Source organism: Anopheles ziemanni, chromosome 3 (genome assembly GCF_943734765.1).
Source record: "Anopheles ziemanni chromosome 3, idAnoZiCoDA_A2_x.2, whole genome shotgun sequence".
Classification (NCBI taxonomy): Eukaryota; Metazoa; Arthropoda; class Insecta; order Diptera; family Culicidae; genus Anopheles; species Anopheles ziemanni.
Genome location: NC_080706.1, coordinates 11,079,548 through 11,100,276, shown reverse-complemented (window position 1 = coordinate 11,100,276; position 20,729 = coordinate 11,079,548). Strand labels below are relative to the sequence as shown.

Here is a 20,729-nt window from a genome sequence, read left to right as displayed (position 1 = left end):
GGAGAAATGGCGGCAAGAAAAAACTCCAACCAACGGCCTGTGTATCCATTTGTCGGCTTTTATGAGTGAGCGAGATTCGAAGAAATAGCGAACAGACGTTCCGAGAGTTGGTAGCACGCTAAAACGGAAGCGCCAACGGTTGGGGATTTGCGTCGAAAGAAATAAAGTATGGCATAACGAAAAAGGGATGCCACGTGTAGCGGGCCGGGTTCACACGGTTTGCCTCTGGTCAAGACAAGTACAGTTAGCTCTAATTTTACCATTTCTTGTTTTATTTTTCTTTGCATTTTTGTTTGCAGAATGGAGTTCGTTCGAAAGTCATTCGTCAGCAAAACTATTGCTAAACAGTTAATAATGAAACTTGTTTATATTGTCAACTAAAAATAGCTTTGTTGACTAAAGCTACGATGTTTATTTTAATCTTTTTACAATCTGTATCTAACATTTGATTCACTCGGAGGATAACATGCTAAGATAAGAGTACATAAAAAGGAAAGTTCTCTCGTTTAATGTCTGTTAACCTTCTTCGCGAATAAATTTTACATACGAGTAATGTTACTGTCGTTTGGCATCCACTGTACCAAAGAATAGCCAGTAACACACAGTACAGCTCACAATTCGCCCAAACAATACATAACTCTATGTCGGGGGCGTCACAGTTGTACGGTTTCATTTTCATTTCAATTTACATCGCAGTCGCCATCATCACCATCGTCACCGTGAGCCCCCTCGTCGTCCTCTTCGTCGGCATCGACAGTGTTAGCGTCTCCATGGGGGATGATGGTGCGCCGTCGCGAAGGAGCAGAAAAACAGGATGGCGTCGGCAGCTTTTCGGGGGAACCCTTGTTAGCAAAACGATAATAATTTTGGATGAATGTTTTTTGCACGTTCCATAGAGTGAAGAAGGAGGGTAGATTGGTCGAGGATATGGTGGCGTGCAGAAAGGTGTTGAGCGAAGTCGCGAAGTAAGAAATGAAATTAGTTCTTTACCGCTGACGCCATCTTGTTAATGCGGTGGAACGGATAATGCTAAATAATATCGTTCTTCGTAATGCACAGGTTGAAAGTTAAGAAAATTAGCATTGAGTACGAAATAGATCGAAGAACATGTTGAGGATAGAAATTTACTGGAAGACGATACAATGCAGCAGGTTTTGGTAGATTGTGTAAAAATTTATCCTATAATGGTTTTAACAAAACGAAATATTTAAACATACTATAAAACGATATACTAGTTAACATACTATAAACAATATAAAGTTAAAACCAATCTAATTAAGTGACATAAATCTAAACCAATGAGACCATGTGTAATCCTAGTTCATAAGCATGGACAGAGAGAAATAGCTAACATACGAAAATTCATACAATTTTTTTTCCTACAAAACCTCGGCATGAGCACTACAATATAGAATTCAATAATTTCTTTTCTATACATTACCATAGAATTTCAGCCATCAGGTTGTTAAAATGTTTAAAAAAACATTTGAAGTTATTTTCCTACGATCGAGCTTAATTGTGCTTGGATTGCCGAAACAGTTTCATCCTTTAAAAAAATCGAATAATTTAAATTTGTATTAATTGGTTTTTTACAAAGCTCTGCTAAATTCAAACTAAAACTACCCGATGAGCATCTACAACTTCTGCTGCAACTATTTCTTCAAAATGGCAAAGCACGGCAGGTTGCTTGCAAATGTCATTGCAAATATGAGCAAAATAAAAAATCGTCTTCATCGAGTCAATGCCCTTGCGAAAGGGTGCCGGGTGTAAAAAAATCTACAACAAGGAAGCGGTTGAAGCAACGGAAGCAAGGATGAAATTTTATTGTTGCAAAAACAAAGAAGAAAAGCAAACGACCGACACATCGCCAGCGAAAGACCAAAGCCGGGTGGAGCAAATTACGTTAGTAGAAAATGGAAATTAGCACACCTCATTGCGCATGAATCGATGTCGGTAGGTGGTGGCACGGGTAGGAGGAAGGTATCCCCGCTTGTGCGCTCCTCGATCGTACACGTCCACGTAGTTTCATCAATGAATTTGTCTGCCTTTTTTTCCTCAACCGTCCCCAAAGAGGGAACAAGGGCAAAAAAGTGGAGTCGAGCGTGAGCAGAAGAGTGGCTTATCCTTGATCCCACAGCACCCAGAGGACTCAGCCTCCCGCCTGGCGAGAGCACACATCTTTCAGGCTGCATGGAGCAGTTTGACGACCGCGACCACCCAGTCCGGTGCGAAACAGAAGGCACCAACGACGGCAAGAACAGCAATTGAGCCAGCAAGCGAACCGGCAAAGCCGATCAATCGAAAGTGACCCAGACCCGGGAGTTTAACCCGTCCACCGGCTGGAACCCCTTGGGATGTTCCTCCTCCGCTCGGACGGACAACTTTTCTCTCGCGTCTCGTCTTACACAACACAACGGGCATGGGACGAACCGGGGCGAATCCTGCTGGGAAAAGGGTGGATTGTTTCATCCGCCTTCGTGACGCTCGATTGAACATTACCTTTTCGGCGATCCTCAATTTCTTCTGCTTGATCTTACAGAGGCAGGAGGCGGATTTTCCGGTGGCGCAGGAACCCGACCGTCTCGCAAGATGTTCTCGGGCAGGATGCAACCGGGCGCTCGGTACCTGTCTGGCGTTCGGGGTCTGAAGGCTTTGGTGGGGCTGGGCAGACGAGTTCTTCCGAACACGCGGGAGTGACGTCGACTGGAAATCGGGCAAGTGTCCGGTTTCGTGCCGGAGTACCGAAAGGAAGGTGCACGCTGTCACCCGATACGGATGAAGCTTTCTGTCACGCACGTAACGAGTCAACGGATAAAACAGGATAAAGATGCTCAAAAAAGGATCTCTTTTAGTCTTGTTGGACTCCTTTGTCAATTCGAAATATTCTACGTATTCTAAAAATAGGTTTGTATTAAAAAGTGGGTGGAAATTTAATTATTGAAATGACAATTGTTATAATTACTTTAACTTTTTCAATTTATGTTGATTTAAATACAATATGTGTACAACTAACATACTAAATCCTCAATATGTATCTTAATCTCTTTTCGGGAATTGATTGACATAAACATATTAACACAAAAATACGATAGCTAAATCCCATGTATAAACATTGTTATATTTGAATGAGAACACGAGCTGGTAATCGATAGTGTCAGATAAAGGGAATGCGTGAAAGCGATGCTGTAACGAGCCTTCCCTGGAAGCTTATCGCCACGGTAATGTCACAGGAAGTTGTCACGGTTTGGAAATTTCCTCCGGATGCCAGCTCAGGTTGTAGTAGGTAGCATCTTCGGTTGAACGTCCTCGTTAAACGTTGTCCTTCTTGGTTTCCTCTTTCCTTTCCTTCACGGTTTGCGCCAGTTTGAAAGGAAGGAAAAAAGTATCGAATTAACGATCATCGAACGCAAGGATCAGGTGCCGGGAGCCCGACAAGAGAAAGAGAGAACGAAACGAGGGAGAAAATTTTCATGCGTCCATCGTGACTACGGCATGATTGACCTCTTTTTAGGGCCAAGCTTCCCCGTTCGGTAAGTGACGCTAAAGTCAATGAGTTTAGCCTGGAGAAGGATACAGTGAGTTTCAAATATTGATATGAAAGATTATAAATATTTCAAACAACGTCTTTGATATTTCCTAATTGAAAATTTGGAGTTGAAATAACAGTAAATATACTTGATAAATAGGTATATTAAAAAAATTATCAAACCAAGTAAGTTAAAGCACCAGTATAACATTTATTTGCTAAACCAAGCAATAAAGAATAGAAATAATGGAGAAAACTTGTTTTGTTTTATAAGTGCCGCTAGAAATCTCATAAAGTTTAGTGAATATGTTAGCCTATTTTGATAACCAACTCTATTTAAATTTAAATTTAAATTTAAAGGCAACCCCGTATAGGCGGGAAAGTGTGACTCGGGCCGAAGGAAAAGACAACCTACCATCTTCTACCACTCGACCCTCACACACTTTCGGATCCTGGCCCATCGTATCGTGTAACATACTCTGTGAACCCCCTTTTGCTTATGGTCTGGCAGAAGTTGCACCAGCCTACACACAAACACACATTTCCCTTCGACGGCCACCGTTGGTTGGATTATGCCCAGCTTGGATGCCTCGTGGGTTTTTTGTTTTCCCTGTTATTTTTTTTATCCTTCTCCTCCTTCGTTGCACGTGTTTCGTTTTTTCTTCTTTCTTCTGATTCACTTCCACCGACGGATCGGTGCGTCATATGTTGCCGTTTGGAAGTCACCCCCGAGGGGAGGTAAAAGCGGTGATGGCGTGTCCCACCACAATGGTTTGGCTGAAAACCGGGGGTACATGCGTCGTTTCCTTCTCCGATCCGCTTGTAGCAGGCTGGTGGAAAAAAGAAGGCGCACCCAGCGCTGCAGAGGGGTGCAAACAGAAGGAAAAGACACCGAAAACAACGAAGGCCGGCCTACCCAATCGCCGAGGAATGGGTGCATTTGGTGCGCGCGGTGGGGTGGAGAGGGTGGCCGGTCAGTTCTTGTGCGATAGTTTTCAGCAAGTTTTCCATCAGTGCGTCGGCTGGGCTGTCCTTCAGTCCTTACCGTGCCGTCCTTCTGTGAGTATCGTTGTCGTAGCGACGTCCGTAGTAAATTTTGTTTTGTTTTGTGGAACGAGCTCTGTTACCTTTCTTCCCAATTTAATACGGAAACCACATCGAAGTCTACATTCTAAGAAACGACAATCGGTTGAGCTGCAAATAAGTTTCAAATTATAAAAAGTCGTGAGCTCTGAAGTGCATTCAAGTGATACCGCAACTGCTTCGGAATACATTTCTTCACGGCCAGTTTTGCACGGGCAGGTGAAAAGCGATGCCCCTCGGAGGAAGCTTCCTGTCGGCAACGAAAAAAGTTCCTCGGCGTGCCCTTTGACGCCATGTGCCAGATTCGGACGCACCACGGCCAGGAATGCCAACCACCCCGTGGCAGCAGTCAGTGCAGGGCGGTGCAATCGGTGCAAGTGCAATTGTTGGTGCCTTTCTTTGTCGGCTCGGAAATAAGTGAGCCCTGCGAGACCCGTGGGCGCAAGTGCGTGACGATCGCGTACCCAAAGGTGGTTGCCGGGTTCGGTGCGAAAGTGCAATCGCATCGGGAAATGCAGCAGGACGTGTCGCTAGTGTTAGTGCGTTTCGCCAAATTATGCTGACAGCGAGAATGGAGTGTCTCGAATGACGGGAAGCGACTGATATTTTCTCGTTTAAGTTGTTAGTGTTCTACGTTTAGTTTTCTATTGCGTCGTCTTGTTTGTGTTTAGTTTGTAAGAAACCTAAATTTGTGCTAAGATCGTGCTAAGGCTACACGCACACACAAACACATTACTGGCAAGGAATTGGTTTTTTGGATAAGACGACCACGGCTCGTCGCTTCAAATTTCGCTCTCATATGCGGTGGAGCTGTATTGATGGTTCTCGCCTCCGGATACAATAATACATTCACTCTGGGTAAGTTGCAGCACAAGAGTCTCGACGAAGAATTATTTACGATTTGCCATAAACTATTGCATGAAGATCGCGGTTACTAACCTTTTTTAGAGCCAATGCCAACATAGAGATGCCCCTAGTTAAGAGGAATAACTTCGATGTGAAAAATGTTCTTCGTTCATTGTAGATGAGATTCACAAACTACCAGTGAACATGCGGCAAATGCTGTTAAACATATAATCTGTTGCCTGCATTGCACCAAAAACATTAAATTAAAAAAAAAGTATGCACGATGTGGATCACCCCAATTGCAAAATTGGGAAATGTACAATACGATTGTTTAAGTTTATTTTAAAAATAGTTGACAAATATCCTTAAACAAAAAAAAATGAATTGAATTGAAAGAGTGATCTACTTGATAAAACAAGTGATTAGATAGAGTGAATGCAATGTAAAGCAACCAGTACAAAAATGACACAGACGTTTTTAAAATCATTGTTGACAAAAGATATCGCGAAATACGATTTTAAAGATTTATTTCTGCTGTGCTTAAAGATTCACTTCTGCTGTGGTTGAACTAAAATTGGAACATTCTAAAACGATGTTCAAAGAATATTGATATTTCAAATTCCTACACCTAATGATAACTGGAAATAGGAAAACGCATTGTACAGAGTCGTAACACAAAAAAATCCCAAACCACCTCTTGGCGATGAAAAGGTTTCTAATAGATTGATACTGCCTTTGAGATAATTTTAAAGCTACTTTGGAACATACTTTCATCCCCAATCAACAGAATTCATTTTGAAATGGTTCTAATAAAATAAATCAAAGCAAATCGGCAGCATGTACTGTAGCATGCGGTGACTTTCGCTTGAGATTGAAAACTTTTAAAAATCGCTCGTTCAACAACCTTCTAGCCATGCTTTCAGTACTTCATCATCCGCGTCCTGATGTGTTGAAATGAATATCCTTAAACTTAAAGCATTTCCATCATTTTTTCCGCACCGCAGAAAATTTAGTAGCAGAGAAAAAATGGGGCGTTTCCCTTTTGTACCAACACTGCTGCTAGGGAAACGCAGCATTGTGATTGGCTGACGAATGCAACACCAATATGGCGTACCTACGGTTCGTTGCAGCTCAGAAGAGGGAGAGCGATAGAGATAGGGAGAGAAAATGCGAATGAAGGGAATGATGTACCCTTCGGTTTGTTGAAAAACAAAATCATGAAGGGCTATCGATAAGCATAAGGATGTGGAGGTTGACCATTGATGTAGAGTAGTTTTTCACTATGAACAAATCATTAACATTGAATTTGAAGGAATGAAGGGAAGTGTTCGCTTATGAACATGCTCGAAGCATCCTTCACTTGTATTATAAATAGCATAATTGTTCTTCCTACATTAGCTGATTTTAACCTCTCATTTGTTTTTCCTTGCAGAGTTCAATCAAATACACGAAGGTGGAGCCATGTACATATCATGCGGGAGTACGGATAGTACTCCCATGGAGCCGGAAACGGGCTATGTCCCGAATAATCCTCTCTTCGGCATGCCCCTCGACAGTCCCCAGGTAAGTTTCGTCACCTTCCGACTCCTTATCCTTTTCCACTGGGGGAAATTGCGATACTCTGCCGAAGCCGACAATGACGTCCGGCGAAAGGACGAACGGTACACCTGCTCGCTTGCTTTCCTTTTCCTACCGGTGTAGTTCCGTTTCGGGAAAAAGCCGACGAAATTGCGGTACTTCTGGATGCTGGAATTGCGATGCCTGGCCCAAGATTCGCCGTCATCTCCGCAATAGTTCATTGGACGTTGTTCGCGGTTACGCATCGTTTTCGGAAGTTCCCGGTGAACATTGGGAGTACGCGTTTTCCAGACAACTCTTGAAACTGTTAATTGTGATCGGCCAGCCGTTCAGTTCTTTATGAAGATCAAAGAAGTGTGTTCTCTATTATTTCCTGAATACTAAGTTAGTAGACCTGTAGCTATTGTATAATGTTTCGAGTTTCGATTCCAAACTTCAGTGTCTGCTAAATTTTTTTGTTCAAAATTGCACAAAGCAATTTATGGTATTATAATGATATTGTCTAGTATATTTTTTGACGGTGTTTATCGACAATTAAAGCATAATTTATTGTTAACTCTTTATCAATCAACATTTTATTAATAATTTCCATTCTTCAGCGTTAGATTTTATAACACCTACAAAATCATGGTTAATATCCAAGAATATTTCGATTAATGAACAAGATATATAATCTGTTACATCGTCTTCAACTCATATACTGAAATATATTTACAGTCAAATTTTTAGTTTTGAATTGGTTGAATGCAGTAAATTAGGTAGTTAAAATTTAAACGGCTTCCCTGCAAGGCGTAGGAGAAACAACAAAAGGATGGAAATGTAGGGCCAATGTCGTTATTATGTTCAATTTATAAAGTTTATGTGGACTAAACGTTTTCGATAAAGCACAGTAAATTCGAGTGACTATGTTCTTAATCCATAAATGTGTAATGCATTTGCGACCTATTGTTTGAAATTTTAGTATTTGAACGTTTTTGGCAAAAATTGTGTAATATCTGGAATAAAAGAACTTTATAACGTGCTGTAACATATGCTAGTAAAAATTGCATAATAAATCGATTAAATTTTGCAATACCCAGAAAAATATAACTAACAGAGAAACACGCAATTCACCCGACTGTTGTGTAAGCAAATATTGTGTAACTTTGCCACGTCGAGAGAATCCGTCATTGCAAATTGTTACACGTCTTACATCATCAAATACATTATTCTGCAACATTGTCGCCAACCTGTAACAGCCTTAGTCTCCAGGTACTCCAAATGCTTACCGGGGTTAGAGATTTGGGCGGACAAGAATTGAGCGTTTTGCAGAGCCGCTATATCCATCGAAGGATCAGGATCAGCGGTAAAAAGAAGGCAACGGACCTGGGTCATGTCGACGTTTACCAAATGCCGATAAAGCTCCCCTTCGATTCGAGGGGTAGATTGAAACGAAACACGGTCCCAATTATCGGTACATAATTTTGTCCCTGCCTGGAGTAACTATTCACGTATTCACGTGCTGGAATTTGCTTTTGCCGCCTAATTGGATTATATTTGCCACCGTATCGACGATCGTTCTTTGCCTACTGGGCACACGTAGGCAACATTTCCCGACGGTTCACTACAGAGACTTTCCAATAACCGCCACTTTGCACCATTTTTAGCCGACGGTTGCTGCTTAATTTTTCCTTTTTTAATATATATTCTCCATTGTTTTGTTTCTCTGTCGTAGTTTCTCGGTGACGATACAAAGATGTAAAGCTTATTTGCTTGGTGCAAAAGGTTTTTCATATCACACGTGCTGTATACTTATGCAACAAGCTAGTGATTGGATCGGCAGCCGTAGTCGGACAAGACCCGTCGGCGTATGGTAGAAACTAGCAAGAAGAGCTGGAACATGAAAAAAGAAAACTCTGAATAATTCTGGCTTATACACGGTGAGCCATGTTGTCAGCAAAAAAATATTCAAGAGGACATAACAAAGAATTTTTCAAAACTTGTCATTCTATCTATATCAAAAGGAGCACAGTAGCAAATAAAAAAATACCGAAGGACTTTTTTGCATTATAAAAAATGCCATGAAATAAAACAAGTATTGGTTAACAGCTTAAATTTGAGCAACGTGTTTAAAAAAATTTAAAAAAACATAATAGTCCCTAATGCCAATGTTTCCGATAGCTTCTATTCGATGGTTCAGCTTAGAAAAGAACATTCAATTGTTTAGTAAACTTTCAATCGAAATTTAGGTAAATTAAGAATATTTAGTAAAAAGTTCTGTAACAAAAATAGGAATAATAGATCCACAATCCATCATTTTTAAAGATTTTAAAATGAAACATTTGAACTAGAAACTAACACAACGTATCCTGATGTAATGATACGCTGATAAAATTTAAACATAAAAAAGGAAACGCCTAGTTGAGATTAAATGTTCTATGTACGACCAAATGTATGGGATATTATGCTCCACAATTTTCTGCACTTCAAACTTGTTTACCAAGTAGATCTTAGGAGTGCATAAACATCAAGTCACAGCGGCCGGTGGGAAAATGGATATGAAAATCCACTTCCTTATCATAATAATGCAGTGGTCTCGGACCCAACGGTCGGCACTTCCTTCACCGCAGACTCCGGTTTGCTCCGTTACAAGCCATTCATTCATGGTTCATTCGATCCGTTCCGTGCCGTTTCGTGCCATTCACACGATCCGCAAGCAGCAAAATACTCCACTTCTAGCTCAAACACCCCTAGTCACCCTGCTTTCCACCCTCCCACCCTGCCATCGTTCCGATATGTTGTGATCGTGCCACTTCTTCTGCTGTCTTCCGCAAACCGCGCTTTCTGATGTTTTTCTTCTCCTCCCAACACCCCTTTCGCCCTTTCTAGGAATGTCCATCGTCCTGCGGTGGTAGTGGTTGTTCCAGCTGTCAGGAGAGCGCAGCATCATTGCCCCTGGCGGGACTGCACGGATCAGATTTCATCGATTGCGGAAACTGTCTGGACCACAGCGGCGGACTAAGGTAAGCGTTTGATGCGAAAAACTCTCGGCACCAAAACCAAAAACCAAACAAGCCCAGTTTGATTGAGAGGAAAAAAACAGGACTTGTATCTTTCATCATCGCTTGAATATGGAGTCATGGGAAAAAATTAAACAATCTGTTCAATCTGTTTAAATTTTGTCATCGATGTATAAAATACGAGATTTTGGGCACATCTAGTAAATGCACGGATAATTTTGATGAAAATTGTCACATTGCAGTATAATTTCGTCTCTTTTTTGAAGTTTTAAATCGCTCCAGCATTATAAAAGTTGTAATAGAGTGCAATTGAAAGCTATACTGTTTTTGAAATAAAGTTTAGTTCCGTCTATTACAAACACTTTGAATCAACTCCTCACCTGCTTCTTGTGTTACTTAGTTTATTTATTTCTTGTTACCATATTCGAGAAATACTGCGTAACACCGATCCATCCAACTATCCAACTTTATACTGAAGTAACATGGATTGATATGTTTTTATGGAGAAAAAATAAAAAAGAATTGTTTTCAAATTTTCTGGCATTCTATTCCATTCTCCAACGAGAAGCAAGAGTGTAAAATCACTTCAAATGAATGAATTGAATCAAACTAACTGTTTGTAAGTTAATTATACAATATTTTCCAATGACCAGTGTTGTACAAAAAGTTTGCCTTTGTTTTTTCGCTGTAAAAAGTTTTCTCTAGTTAAGTTTGTTCAACGAACGATGAAGGACGGGAAAGCATGTCATGTCCCCGGGCAATAGAAACCGCAAGCTTCTTGTGTTGGGTGTTCTCGCCATCTTGTATTTTATCTCTTCACTTTTTTTTTCTGTTCACGAATTCATTGATTTTTTTGTTTTCTACATTTTTTAAAATGTGTTATTTGCTATTCGCTTACGACCGTGCGAACTTTGCGACGGACTCGATTTTCCGTTCCATTCCATCAAGGTGGAGGGGCAGGAGTATCGTTTCATTTTAATTATCTCCTCAACGCCGCAGCACACCTCTCCTCCTTCCTTTCGTGACTCGAGGTGCTTCCAACTCCAAACAAGAAATTGTTGTCGAATGGCTAACAACTAGCAACGCGCCATAGGATGTATGCTTTGTTCCATCGGAAAACCTGCCTATCATCGGACATCATGCGGTGGGCGCTTTCTGATGACTCCTACCCTGTAGGTGGCGAGTTGATGGTTGCGTCTGTGATTAAATTACTCGAATCGTTTTCCTTTTTCCGCTCTCGTGCGAGCATTGAGTGTTCGGGCTGTACTGTAAACCGATCGGCATGTGAAACCGACGGAATGAATGAACTTACAACCGAAGGATTTCCACAGAGACACCGAGCTGGCCAGAGACCAGAGAGGCTGGAGCAAGAGGTTGTTTTTGTTTGGTGTGCTGTTGCGTAAACTTTTGCATTTCATCTTTTTGCGTCTTCATAGGAAGCCGTCGCTGGTGCTGGTTGGAAACTTGTACTGAAATGGTGGAACTTTTTGTCGGTTCTTTTAAAGATTTTTTACGCAATACGAACATGTTTTATTACTCTAGGGTGGAGATGCATTTACGAACTTTTTTAAAAGCCTCGAACAAAGCTTGAATTGTTAAATTTTCCAATTTAATTTTGCTTTGGTCTACTTGGAATTCTTTGAAATACAGTTTTTTCCGAAAACATATACAAATTACGATTTCATTAAAATAAGCATATTTATTGTTCAAAACAAACAATTACGCATTATAAAACCGATGCTTTTCCCAATTGGAAAAGAAATTGCATTCTTTTTTTTATTAATTGCTTATCTATTTGTGTGCCAACTATTAAAACCGCCCAGTTATAGGATAAACATTCTTTACAACATCTTTTTCCACACTTGCTAAATGCTTAGGACCATCTTCACTCATGTTTCTCGGTTTACTTTCACTTGAACATTAAAAAAATAGTAGAATTGAATTGGATATTTATCGACATAGCCCTTCTCCTATTACCTCATCATGTCAGGGAGCTTTCTCATTATGGGTAACTATAGACCTATCAGTTTCTCATTCTTCTATCTCTATTTGGTCTAGTGTATTGGATAAACTTTGTCATGTGATGCTTTTGTCTGTACTGGATATAATAAGCGTCACGGAAGCTAATGAATCAATTAATTGTATTCGAAATGGTTACATTTTATTATGGCTAGGTATTTAAAGAAACGGTATCTAATCTGCATTTTATTTTACTGTGTTGATCTCTCAGCTCGCAAGGTAACCTCGGCAGCTACTGGAACGAGGACATGAGCACGTTTCCCGGTCTTCCTCCGCTGGACATCGATCCGTTACCCAGTCTGTTCCCTTTCTCGCCCTGTGGTGCTTCGTACAAGTAAGTAGTATTCTGGAAGTATGAATGGTTGGAAGAGAAAACTTTACGCTTTTCTTATCGTATGTTTTTCGAAAGTAGACCCGAGCGACCGACGCACGACGTGGCGGACGTGCTGTTGTCCCTGAAGCACGCCGTTCTGAAGCAGAGCCCGGATCCCCAGCCACTAGGCCAGGGCCAGAACTTTGGCACCCCGCAAGCGTCCCTCTCCTACACCGTGCACCCGCAGATGCTGCTCTCCCCTGCCGGCCACCATGGGCACGGGTCCCACTCGCACTACAACCAGATGCCGTCGCAACCGGGCGGCCCGTACGGCGCCAACTACTACGACTCGTCCTGCGCACAACACTCGGCCCCGATGTACCCGAGCATGAGCGTCAACGTCAGCATGAACATGACGATGCACGGGTACGGGGCGGACGCGTCCGTCCCGATGCAGTGCTCCCAGATGCAGTGGGGCGCCCAGAACGCCAGCTCCTCAGTGAACGTGCTCTACCCGCCCCTGCTCAGCCCCGTCCCGTACCCGCCCGGTGCGACGTACTCCTTCACGGCCGACTTCCGACCGCAAAGCCAACCGACGGCGGCATCGACGGTGGCCGGGGGAGCTGGAACCGGTGGCGCCCTTTCGCCGCTCGGGCTCGATTCGTCGGCTTCGGCGCGCAGCTCGGCCTCGTTGACGCCGCTGAAGCAACACCAGCAGCAACATCAGCAGCAACAGCAACAGCAGGTGCACCAGCAACAACAGCAACACCAGCAGCAACAGCATCAGCAGCAGCAGCAGCAGCAACAACAGCAACAGTATTATCACCACGCGCACCATGCACACCAACATTCGCACCAACAGCACCACCATCATCACAGTCACCATCATCAGTCGGCGGCGGCGGCGGCTGCGGCGGCTGTTGCGGCGGCTTCGTCGTTGGACTGTACGCCACCGAAGAGCACTACCCCGCCCGACTTTACCACCGCCGTTGAGGCGACGCCCACGTCGGCGGCTGCGGTGGCTGCTGCGGCGGCTGCCGCCACCGTAAGCTTCGCGGCCGCCCTCAAGATGAAGGCCGAGAGTCGGTCGCTCGGCCTGGGGTACGGGGAGCCGGGCCACGGGGTGGCGGAGGGCCACGGTCAGCGCGGCAGCACGACCACGATCGACGAGGACGAGGAAGAGGATGGCAGTGGCAGCGGGAGCGACGGGACGGCCGGCGGCGACAACAAACCGAACCTGTGTCGGCTGTGCGGCAAAACGTACGCCCGGCCCAGCACGCTCAAGACGCACCTGAGGACGCACTCCGGCGAACGGCCGTACCGCTGTCCGGACTGCAACAAGAGCTTCTCGCAGGCGGCCAACCTGACCGCACACGTCCGCACGCACACGGGCCAGAAGCCGTTCCGGTGCCCGATTTGTGATAGGCGCTTCTCGCAAAGCTCCAGTGTTACTACGCACATGCGAACGCACTCCGGCGAACGCCCGTACCGGTGTCGGGCGTGCAAGAAGGCGTTCTCCGACAGCTCCACGCTGACCAAGCACCTGCGGATACACAGCGGCGAAAAACCCTACCAGTGCAAGCTCTGTCTGCTGCGGTAAGTGTACGCACTAGTGTAATCCAGTGGTTCTCAAACCATCCCACTAGGCGGTTATGCTCACAACTACCATTTCCCGACCACAGAATCATAAACTTAAAAGGAAGTTTAGGCTAGACAAATTGGTGGATTAAAATAGACTTCCATGGAAGTAGTTTAATTATGCATTTCAAAAATATGTGAAGTAATGAACGCGTGGAATTCGTCATCTATGTTATCTTTTGTGATTTTTAATGGGACTTTGATATATTTTTGATAATAGAACATAGAGAATGTTAATAACTAACGATGAAACTTTTGGGTTTTTGTTATGGTTCACAAAATTTTGTTATAGTTAACAGGTGTTCCTCGATTTAGAATTGACTTGGAGAACTATTCACAAGAGATTCCCAAAGCGAAAATGTATACCCCATGTAAATGCCTGTTGCCAGAGGACTAAAGAATGGCCTACTTTGAGAACCAGAGCCTTATCAAAAGTTGATCAGAATTAAATACTATATTTACTATCTTGTAACAGATTTTCCCAGTCCGGCAACCTGAACCGCCACATGCGTGTCCATGGCAACAACGGGCAGGCACTGATCACTTGACACCAAAAAGCAGCGCATCTTCCATCTTCCACTTCCGGTGGCCATGCCGTGATCCTCGCACAGCATCCTCGCCCACCGTCCCAGTACCATCGCCATCATCCGTACGCGTCCTACCAGCAACAACACCAGCAGCAATCGCTATCAGCGTCACAACTACCACAGCATCAGCTGGCCGAGTCTGTCTCCTCCAGTCACCTGGCGGCGCAATCGGCGGCAGCCGCAGCCCAATATTTTTACAATCAAAACGCCAACGGGTTCCATCATCACTACAATCGGGCCTGTGCGAGCTCCTCGGTTGCCGCCATTGCGGCTTCCAGTGGAAGCGCTACTTCCGGAACACCGGTCACACAGGCTGCACATCATGGCTTCAAGTCCCTTCCGGCCGCCACCCAGCTGTCCTACTTCGAGGAGTACCATCACTTTCAACAGCAGCAGCAGCAGCAGCTACAACAGCAGCGCACCAAGTACGAAGACAACTTGGCCCTGTTTGGGAGGAACAATTTTGTCAACATTTTCTAATCCGCCCTGTTCCCATCTGGAGGAACCCGCTGCAGGCCGTAATGATGGTTGCGGGAATGGTAACGCTAGCTGGTATTGCGTATCGGAAAGCATCAAATAGAATTCTTAAGAATACATCTAGTCATCCAGCTCCTGATTGCATGGGACGGAAGAAAATGGCGAGCTCGTTGTGTTTTCAAAGTATCAGAAGCTTTTTCCACCCGCCAGTCAGATTTGTAACGGCACAGACACTTTGTCGATGCTTTACGCAACGGTTTAAAGTGAAATAAAACGAACAAACAACGCATACTTACTATAAATACCTAGGACAACCTTAAGATACGATGAAGATGTAGAAAGAGGAACGTGCAAAGAATACCAATATGCCCTTCCTGGGAACGTTAACGACCGAATTCGATCAACAATGTGAAAATTATAGGTCATCTCAGATTGTATTTTTTCTATCTCATTCTCGAGTCGCTATGGGTTTTGATTGGAAATGAGTTTACCCCTTAAGTCATTTGATTTTAACCTTTTTTTAGAAAGACAATATCGTTTCCCGAAATTTATTAGTTTTTTTGTTGTTAAGGTTTATCACTCAGTGGTTTGCTGGAAGATGCGCATCTTCCAATCATGCAATCATGATTGTGTCCAAATTAACTACGCAAAATTCATCAGAGCAAATCGTTTATGAATCGCTTTTAAAAAATTATGAAATCTTTCGATTCTCAAACCTGATCTCAATCCTTCAAATTGGGTATAATAAAGAGAACTGTTCGAATTTTTGTCCTGGTGAATTATCACATTACCGTTCAATGTTTACTGTTACAAACTACACAATCATGAAGATGAATACAAAAATTACACTACAACCTTGAGAAAAAACAAAGATTACGATTAAAATTAACGAAGATGTAATAAATAATTGTACAAAATTGATTGACTTGTTATTCTGTGTTTTAAATCGGTTGAATCTTCAGCTTCGGGTTCGAAATTTGCATATAAACACATGACTTTGAAAGCTTATCACTTTATTTTATTCAAAATCATATAGCAAACAAATATTCACTCTTAATCTCATAGTTACTTCGTTAATGTTGATGTCGTAATATACATTTATGCAAACCTAGACTTGTTTTAGCGTTGACTCGTGCTTCATTTCTCGGTTCAGGCCGCTAGCATGTTATGGCAACACCAAACTGTATTGTAAACGTTTTCACAATGTGTCGATTGTGTCGTCTCGCCTGAAGAAAACAATCTTTTTCTGCTTTGTCGTTACGGTCACGCGGTGCGGTTCCGGTAGTTTGAACTTTGCGTATCCCTGCGTATTACTCCCTTACACACTACTGTTCCCTCAAACCTGTTCTGAATCGGTAGTCTATGTTAGTGATTACGAAGGGTTTTTTATTTCACTTATATAACCTAACGCATCCTATCATTTCATATTGTTTGTTGCGGGATGTTCCATGCTTGTTCCACAGATGAGGGACTTTCGCATTGTTGATGGCTTGCCACTTCAACCACATGTGGATTGAATATGTTGATTCAATTTAGTTTTATATGTTGAATATGTTGATTCAATGCCAGTAGTGAATCTATCACCTTCCATGTGGCTGATTGATGATCACACAGTATTTGTTTCTTAAAGTAAAAGAAAAATTCTTAAGAAAGCTAACAAGCTTAAGAAGGTATTGTACAATTATTTTCAAACATTCAAATGTGTAAAGAAGATAGAGAAAATTTAAAAATTAATTTCGACAAAGAAAATAGTGAAGCACATAAGTGCTGTTTCCAATGGAAAAGAATTTGAAAGAATAAAATAAAAACATGCAAAATTTTGCATGTCGAACAATTCCGAAGGTAATACAAATTAAAATTCAATATTATTCGATGTTTTAAAAGAAACGAGCTTATAGTAGAATCTTCAAAGCAGGGAATAACCCAATCGTGAGTCTCCGCATCGAAAGATGATCCAAAGAACCCCCCGGGATGCCGGAGGAAAGCACAGTTTAATGGTACGTGCTGGTGGAGTTGTTCCGGTTTTTCGCATGCCAAGCTACTACATAACGAAAACCTTTTCGATCTTTGGCGCACGGAACGTTTCGTTCGTTTTCGGGCAAACGATGATGTCGTTTTCGCGTCGCATCTGCTCGATAGCCTGCTGGCCGAAGATCTGTCCGTTCGGCAGCATCATCGGGAGATTGTGTTCGTTCAGTGGTTTGCCCGTTATTCTGCAATGACGGTAGGAGGAAAAACAAATTAATCTAAATCTTTTTAGTTCGTCGTGGTAAGTGGGCTTACCTGCAAATCAGACGACTCTGGGCACAGTGCGAGAACGGTAGGTTCTCAGCAATTTCGTTCACGTTCTCCTGACAAACCGGGCAGTTCATGTTTTTCGATGTGTACGAGTAGCACTGCGGTGTCTTTAGGGCCGATATGCCAGCCTGTACGGCCACGCTCAGCACCGACTGGGACGGCAACTGGAAGAGGCGATAGTTCTCCAGGCGGAAATGCAGCACCAAATCGTGCCAGCGCTGTGGATCGAACAATGTCTTGTACGGCTCGATCTCGGTGCTCACCGGGAACGCCAACAGGGCCATACACTGGCGAATTTCCTTCAGCTGTTCGTGCTCAAACGCCGGGAAGTACTTCTGGGCGTGGCGCACCGCCAGTACGCGCTTGTCGTCGCGGATCAACTCGACAAACTCCTGCACCCGCAGCTGAAACTCGATGGTGGAGTTGATCTTCTTCAGCTTCGACTTGTTGTCATTACACCAGGCGATGCACTTGAGCGTGCAGCGATTCACCAGGTCGCGCTCGACCTCGCGCGTCACCTGAAAGATGTCCAGGTTGGTCAGGTCGCGAATGCCGCTTCGTTCGGCCAACCGCTCAGCCGTATCGTAGTAGCCGAGACGCAGGAAGTGCTCCACGATCATGCGATCCAGGCGAATCTTTTTCCACTGATTTGTGGCCGCCGTTTGCAGCTCGAGCGTGGACGCGTCGATGGGCGGGTTCACGTTCTGCTTCAGGTGCTCCAGGCGACGTTTGCACACGTAACCGGCCGACAGCTCCTCAGAGATGCTTTCCTCCGCCTTGCGCTTCAGGACCTGCAGTCGCTCGACGACGCCACCGAGCAGTCGGGAGATCTCTGTGCTGTCCGAACCCTCGGTCAAGCCCTTCTCAAGCTCCGAGGCCACGTTCTGGATTTGGCTCAGCTCACGGTCGAGTGTCTTTTGGGCAATTCTGAACCGCTTGTTCAGAATTTCATACGGCACCTGTGGGGAAAGAAGGCAACAATGCGCATTACTGAAGTAATAAATGCAGCCAAGGCCAATGCGAATTTTTATGTTTGCCAGTGCACAACCCCGGACCATGGAGGAGAACTTTTTATTCGAAAGGAAAGGGGAAGGGGTCAGAATGGCTCAAGCTGGTGGAAAAAAAGCAAAAAAAACAGATGTGCGAAATTGCATCTGACAACTATCATCCGAGAGTGCCATTTTGTTTCCGCACCCACCACCAGCGGATGCGATGAAAAATGAGTTCAATTTATTGCTGTCGCGACATCCATTACTATTGCGACGCAAATAGTGTCAGGTTTTACGTTGAAGCAAACTTCTTTTCACGGGTTAAACGGCAGCAACGTCCAAGCTAAGGGCAAGATAGTTACCTTCAATGTCGGATGTTCCATGGCTTTTATTTCGGCCATTGTGGATATCGTTGCACGGGCGAGAGAATACTTCACTGCTTTAACTTCACTATCACTGCGTTAAACGTCACTGTTGGTCGTGCCCCGTAATGGTGGAAAAGAAATATCTAAATACGAACGATGCAACGCGCTGGCCAGAGTTTCAAGTCTTGCGAACAACGAACTCCAGCTACATAGCATTCTAGACGCGAGCGAAAGGAGTGTCGAGTACGATCAGCTGGAATCGAAATTAAACACTACGAAGCTGCTCCGCTACTGAACTGATTATGCGACGATGCAATACTACGAATCTTGTCCTCTGGACCTCATCTCCTCCCCGCCTGCGTGAGGTGCATTCGTGGCGAAGTAAACAAAAACATACCAAGTTTGACAATTGTCAGATGGGAGTCTGTCAACAAAGCTACAAGCACCTTGGTCGCAAGTGTAAATAATGGTAGAACCAGCTGATACAGTTTCAGTTCGGCAGTGAATCAGAGCGGAGGTTAGCAGTGCAGTTCCTGAAAGGGTTAGCGGAAAAGTAAGGTTACGGCACGACCGCGTGGTCACGCCGAGCTGGAGCTCAGGTCAGAAAAATCCTAGCCGCCGCACATCTCGTTCTGTTTGAGTCAATCAAGCGGACCACGAGTTCTTGTGTCCTGACAACGGAAGGAATTATCCCTCCCGTGGCCGGCGGGTGGACATATGGCTATTATTAGCCGGTCCTAAAGGACGAGCCCCTTCATAGGAGTTCGGACAGAGTTGGTACGCCTCTGATTACGTGTAAGGGAACAAATTGTTCGACTTAGCGTAGGAGGATATACCCCGACTCGCATATCGAAAGAAGAAGAAGAACCAGCTGATATGTTGGTAACTTGTCGATCCTACACCCGCTTTACACAATTGACCCTTCAAATGGTAGGTTTATTTGAACAAACAACGTTGTAGAACAAATAAGACGTTGTTTATGAGAGAATAAATTGTATGGCAGAGGTAGTGTGCTGCAGCAACCTTGGTGGGAATTGATACTGAAATAACAAATTTGTTGATAACTTTGCAGCCTCTTGACCGACTTGGACAGTTTCAGTTCGGCAGTGAATCAGAGCGGAGGTTAGCAGTGCAGTTCCTGAAAGGGTTAGCGGAAAAGTAAGGTTACGGCACGACCGCGTGGTCACGCCGAGCTGGAGCTCAGGTCAGAAAAATCCTAGCTGCCGCACATCTCGTTCTGTTTGAGTCAATCAAGCGGACCACGAGTTCTTGTGTCCTGACAACGGAAGGAATTATCCCTCCCGTGGCCGGCGGGTGGACATATGGCTATTATTAGCCGGTCCTAAAGGACGAGCCCCTTCATAGGAGTTCGGACAGAGTCGGTACGCCTCTGATTACGAGTAAGGGAACAAACGTTCGACTTAGCGTAGGAGGATATACCCCGACTCGCATAGCGAAAGAAGAAAGAAGAAGACCGACTTGGACAAATTACCTCTCATATGAATGGTGTTTTCAAGGGAAACTACTTTGTAGACAGCAAGATTAACCCCTCTTTTCTAGTTTTAGTTAAATTTGAATACCTCCTTCACTCTCAAACAAACATTGTATGCAACCGATAATACAAGCTTGTTTACAATACGCTTTCCTGCATGCGATCTTGAACTAAAAGCAGACGATACTACTAAATTAGTACCATATGCTAACCTTTGAATATTCCGTTTGATTACGAAGCTCTTTAGTATATACATAGCTCTAACTAAATTATATTTAATGCATTTTGATAAAAAATATCGAATGAAAAAACACGAAACGAAACGGATGGTTTGAGTTTTTATTCATCTTCTTTATTTCATTATCGAACAAAACAATTAACAGGTCACAAAAACGGAAAACTGTCGACGGTAGAGTTACTTCTGCTCGCGCTATGTTTTGCCCTTTTCATTTTTCGCGTTTGTGCCACATTCGGGTTTCCGTTTTTGTGTCGTTTTTTAATATTATCACCAGATGTAAA

The 20,729-nt window shown here is 43.7% G+C and overlaps 2 protein-coding genes across 2 annotated transcripts; one reads left to right on the top strand and one right to left on the bottom strand.

Annotated features, from left to right (window-relative positions):
* The first annotated feature begins 5,427 nt into the window (after positions 1-5,427).
* Positions 5,428-14,550, top strand: LOC131287156 (protein glass-like). Its single transcript, XM_058316179.1, has 6 exons — positions 5,428-5,467; positions 6,888-7,018; positions 9,902-10,035; positions 12,263-12,385; positions 12,461-13,960; positions 14,478-14,550. Exons 1-6 carry the CDS (start codon positions 5,428-5,430, stop codon positions 14,548-14,550), a joined length of 2,001 nt encoding a protein of 666 aa, XP_058172162.1.
* Positions 14,551-16,814: 2,264 nt separating this feature from the next.
* LOC131286820 (E3 ubiquitin-protein transferase MAEA) lies at positions 16,815-19,009 on the bottom strand. Its single transcript, XM_058315822.1, has 3 exons — positions 18,716-19,009; positions 17,350-18,323; positions 16,815-17,279 (listed from the first exon to the last, which is right to left on the bottom strand). The coding sequence occupies exons 1-3, from the start codon at positions 18,752-18,754 to the stop codon at positions 17,108-17,110; spliced, it is 1,185 nt and encodes a 394-aa protein (XP_058171805.1). The 5' UTR covers positions 18,755-19,009; the 3' UTR covers positions 16,815-17,107.
* Positions 19,010-20,729: the final 1,720 nt, after the last annotated feature.

What these genes read in the sequence shown, in the direction of transcription:
- LOC131287156 (XM_058316179.1), top strand. Translation starts at nt 5,428, where the DNA reads ATGGTTCTCGCCTCCGGATACAATAATACATTCACTCTGG. An exon ending in TGCCCCTCGACAGTCCCCAG is followed by an intron (nt 7,019 to 9,901) that starts GTAAGTTTCGTC and finishes CGCCCTTTCTAG; the next exon opens with GAATGTCCATCGTCCTGCGG. An exon ending in CCCTGTGGTGCTTCGTACAA is followed by an intron (nt 12,386 to 12,460) that starts GTAAGTAGTATT and finishes GTTTTTCGAAAG; the next exon opens with TAGACCCGAGCGACCGACGC.
- LOC131286820 (XM_058315822.1), bottom strand. Translation starts at nt 18,754, where the DNA reads ATGGCCGAAATAAAAGCCATGGAACATCCGACATTGAAG. An exon ending in TGGAACATCCGACATTGAAG is followed by an intron (nt 18,324 to 18,715) that starts GTAACTATCTTG and finishes CTTTCCCCACAG; the next exon opens with GTGCCGTATGAAATTCTGAA. An exon ending in CAGAGTCGTCTGATTTGCAG is followed by an intron (nt 17,280 to 17,349) that starts GTAAGCCCACTT and finishes CCGTCATTGCAG; the next exon opens with AATAACGGGCAAACCACTGA.